The 4,870-nt window shown below is 37.5% G+C and overlaps 1 protein-coding gene across 1 annotated transcript; it reads right to left on the reverse strand.

Annotated features, from left to right (window-relative positions):
• Positions 1–1,059: 1,059 nt before the first annotated feature.
• LOC102208221 (claudin-4-like) lies at positions 1,060–2,228 on the reverse strand. Its single transcript, XM_005727926.1, has one exon. It carries the CDS (start codon positions 2,177–2,179, stop codon positions 1,619–1,621), a length of 561 nt encoding a protein of 186 aa, XP_005727983.1. The 5' UTR covers positions 2,180–2,228; the 3' UTR covers positions 1,060–1,618.
• Between the last annotated feature and the right edge of the window lie 2,642 nt (positions 2,229–4,870).

Genomic DNA, 4,870 nt, shown 5'->3' on the forward strand with positions numbered 1-4,870 from the left:
TGTCAGTTCAGTTAAGTAGCAGTTTTAATGTCCACAGAAAACTAGCACAGTGGGTATATATGTTAGTAGTTGTGTAGTTGTCTACATCCTCTGAGTGCTCGATGTTTCTGGTGATAATGGTGGGTATTGGAAATTTGATCTATTTTCAAACAATAAGAAAGCATGTACATTTACAGTATTTTTTGGCTACCAAGCAAGTAAAGCAGACTTGTAACCAGTGTCTAATACATCTAGGCTACAAGAAATCAACAATGTGAAGTTAAAATATAATTAAAAAAAAAAAAACGTGCAGAATTTAAGTTTTTTTTAATAATTAATAGAGAGACTATGCTGTGTGTGCAGTAAACATGAGCATTGGTCAGTTATAAAGGTATGTGCAATGTGTGTGTAAAATGTAATACATTGGTTTAGCACTATTGTCCCACTTGGTTTCCTTAGAAATTTCCCGACAGGTCTTGAGTCTTGGGTTGTTGTCATTGTGTTTTCTTGTGCTGACCTTTATGCTTTGATTTATTCTATTTGCTCAAATTTTTGTTGTCATTGTGCAGACTCTTCTTCTTCTTATCATTGTTATTGTTGATTTAAAAATCAACAATAACAATGATTTTTAAGAAAGATTTTTAAGATTTTTAAGTTGCCTTTCTGACTGTCTGCAAGTGCAACTGGATTTTCTCTCTGTGTTTGAGTTGAACAGTCTAGTTTAGAAAATATTATATATTTATAAGTGTAAATTGTAGATTTATCTGTCAGTGTTAATTACATTTAACTCATTCACTGCCATTGACATCTATAGCCGTCAATTGCAGTGAATGAGTCAATGGGTTTAACTCATTCACTGCCAATGGCTGGCAGTGAATGAGTTAATTACTTATTTAATTAAACAATATTTTTGTTCAAGTGGAAATCTAAAATGGATGTTATAAATACATATTAACAAATGTACTTAAAAACAAAAAACAAATCTGTGCTGTATTTGTTAATATTTGTTTTCTTCAGGTCTTCTTCTGTCTTTTTTAAAACAGAAAATATGTCCCAAACTAAAATATTTTTTCAGAGTCTTTATTTAGGCTTTTGACATTAAAACAGAGACAGTGATGTAAAAGATTAGCAACACATGATCTCTCATGATTAGAAATATAAATTTTAATTTGACCAAAATTTTATTGATATGCAATAAAGCAATAAAAGTAAAAAACAACAACAACAACAACAACTCAAAAGAAAGTATTCAAAGAGTAAAAGAAAATCACATTATCATCAATATGGAAGCAGTTTATAAGAAATATATTGAAATAGTTATCAGGCTTAGACTTAAACCACTGCATACACATTCTATAGGAATATTACACACACAGCGTAATAATTTCACACAGGAGGGGGGGGGGGGATAAAGAAAGAACTTAAATTACACATTCATATTGATAACATTTCTTCTTACTTTCATTAAATTTCAGGCTCTATTATTGTCATCACTGAAGGGAAAAACAGAAGTTCATAAAAGAAATGTTTTATGAAAACATTGGAAACAAACATTACTCTTGTTTTCAATGGGCTGGGGGGAAAAAAGCAAGCCTTACATAGCTGTGATAATGAATGCCTTTCTTTCAGTATGACAGTATCATTCCTGTCGGTACAGGAGCAGGCCTCCTGCCAGGACCAGAAGCCCAGTGGTGAACCAGCCAATGTAGAGTGAGGCTCCCAGCTGTATGCGGACACCACTGTTATGTCTGTCATTGTAGGACTCACGAATGGTGATGTTGGCCATCCAGCAGACAGGTATGAGCACCAAGAAACCTGCAATGATGAAGACAACTCCAGAAGCAAAGCCCACTTTGCGTTTTTGCCCATCATCCAACATGAAGTTAATGCGCTTGTTCCCGGCCACACCAAGCAGGATTCCAAAGATCCCACTGAGGATTGCGATAATGACGAGTACTCTGGTAGCTTTCATGGCGTCATCTACCAGTGGTGGAAAAACCTCATATCCAACGCATTCCATCTTGCCTGTGGTGTATATTGTACAGATTTTCCACAAACCATACCATGCCCCATAAATTCCATGATGGTACTCAGTATTAATGAAGACTTTCCAGGCAGGGAGACCACAGATCATGATGGTCCCCAATACACCGATGATGGCTAAAGCCAAACCCAAAATCTGTCTTCTACCAGCATCCATAATGAAGCTCTTTTGATCTCTTCAAAACAGGAAGTTGGTGTGTGCTTCAGAGCTGCAGTAATGTATCTGTTCAGTAAGTGCTCAGCAGGCATCTTAAATACTCAGTGCAAATGGGTTGTGGCTTTCTCACTCACTTGGGGGGGTGTCCATATGAAGCCTGTGTTGATGCCCCTTATCATTATTATTAAGAGCAGCAAAAATTAAGAAAAAAGCTAAAATAGAAGATAAAATAGAATAGTATACTATACAAAATACAGGGTGGGCCATTTATATGGATACACCGTAATAAAATGGGAATGGTTGGTGATATTAAAGTCCTGTTTGTGGCACATTAGTATATGTGAGGGGGCAAACTCCTCAAGATGGGTGATGACCATGGTGGCCATTTAGAAGTCGGCCATCTTGGATACAACTTTTGTTTTTTCAATAGGAAGAATGTCGTTGTGACACATCAAACTTATTGGTAATGTCACAAGAAAAACAAAAACAAACAAACTCACACTCTTTGTATGTATTTCTACTGTCATATTGCAAAATAGGAAGTTAGAACAAGTTATTTTTCCATTTTATTAATTCCTCATATTTACTTACACTAACAATGTGAACATTGTTTCTCAATCACCATCATCCCTAGCTTATTCCAGTGCTGAAATACCGCAGGTGTGGTGACACATTCCATTATGGGAATGGCCACCACTTACGCTCTCTTCAAGAGCGATTCCAGCTGTGCAGCTTCCAGCTGGACTTTTTCCATCAATTTAGCACTTTTGCAAGTTTACACGGTTGACTATGATGTCATCATTTAACAGTTCTCCAGGTCACAAAATAGGCTTGAATGATCCCTTCCACGATTGTGTGTGTGTGTGAGTGTGTGTTTCTTCTGTTCAGTTTTATTGCTTTCTCAGCTATAGCCTTCATGGACGATACAGTCAGAGGTCTGTTTCTTCACTTTGTCAGTGAAGCCTTTATTGTTTTATGTGTGTCTTGAGATTTGTAGCCTTGGTACACATCTCTCCTGACTTTATTTGCTAAACTGTTTTGTTTATTTTCAAGCACCATTAGTGTAACAGTGGTGGCTTGTCGACCAAGCATGAAATGAAACAGATGGTTACAGAGGTAACACTAGTTCTATGAATGAAGGTCAATGACCCTGTTGGTGTGGTCACTCAACAGGCTGGTGTGGTCAAGGTGAAAAAAAACTGAAAATGATCCCATGGTGGCACAGCTGTATATATGCTATATTAACAGGAGAGTGGTTAATTTGGTATTTTATTTCTCCTAAACAGCTCACACTAGGACAGGCTGACTCATACTGTGTCATTTCGTGCTTCATTTAAAAGAAAACCCCCACAGTAACCTCTGGAGTCATTGCTCTCTTCCTGATTTCCTTTTTGTGTATGTTTGGAACGATTAACATTTCAGATCATCTAAAATATTAAAATATTAGAGAAACATAACAAAAATAAACACAAAATGCAGTTTCTAATTTAAGATGTTCATTATTTTGGCCCACATCTTTGCAGTATTCTTGTATTTCAGCCACACTGGAGAGAGAACCAGCTAATTGTAACTGACGTCCAAATACTTTTTGAAACATATGACACATACTTTTTTTTTTCCAAATGCAGCTTTTCATTTTTTATTTTTTTTTTAAAAGAAAGAAAAGTAAAGTGGAGTGCTTCTTTTGCTGCTGGCTCGGTGAATTTTGGTTGGAGAGAGACAAAACCTGCAGCTCAGAATCAGCGCAAAAAGACGTAAACACAGCGGACCGGACGCATCAGAACCGCTAAGCTCCGACAGCGTGTCCGTCTACGGGCCGTCAGGTGAGAAAGCCGAGAAAGACAAAGTTGATTCTGATGCGTCGGTCCGTTCTGTGTTTACGTCTTTGTGTGGAATCCGTGTACCTGCTCTCATTTGCTGTTTGGTTGTTGAAATGGTTTTGTGAGCTTTAATCTGAGAAACTGGCGTTTCTGGCAAAACACAGTTATATTTAAAAGTCGATTCAGGATTTAATGAATTGATATCGCTTTATTCAAGCTACTCACCTCCCACTTCCATCTGCACTTTCAACTGGACCACGCCAATCAGAGAGGTCCCGCCCCTGACTATCTCTGATTGGTTTAGTCCACAATAGGGGCATAATGTGTGTCTGTTGCTGACCACAGGGAAGGTTGCAGATTTTTTTTTTTTTCGCTACCCGAACAGTTGGTCGCACAGGTGCAACCAAATTTTTTTTTTTAGTCGCACCACTGAAAAATTTGGTCGCATTTGCGACCAAATTGGTCGCACTCTAGAGCCCTGCTAGGACAGGCTGACACAGTGGCCTTTCGTGCTTCATTTGACAAACCACAGTAACCTCTGGAGTCATCTGTTATTTCCACACAGAAAAAAAGCATAGCAAACAGCTTCAAAATACAGTGGGGTGAAAAAGTGTTTGCTCCCTTCCTGATTTCCTTTTTGTATATGTTTGGCATGCTTAATATTTCAGATCATCTAAAAAATATATATATATATATATTTTAAAAAATCCAAATCTGTGTGCAAAAGTTATTTGGCCCTCAAACTTAATAACTGGTTGGGCCTCCCTTAGCAGCAACAGCTGCAATCTGCAAGTGTTTGTGATAACAGGCAATGAGTCTTTTACAGTACTGTGGAAGAATTTTGACCCACATCTTTGCAGAGTTATTGTGT

This window comes from Pundamilia nyererei, unplaced genomic scaffold, assembly GCF_000239375.1.
Source record: "Pundamilia nyererei isolate P.nyererei 1_Seehausen unplaced genomic scaffold, PunNye1.0 scaffold00026, whole genome shotgun sequence".
NCBI lineage: Eukaryota > Metazoa > Chordata > Actinopteri > Cichliformes > Cichlidae > Pundamilia > Pundamilia nyererei.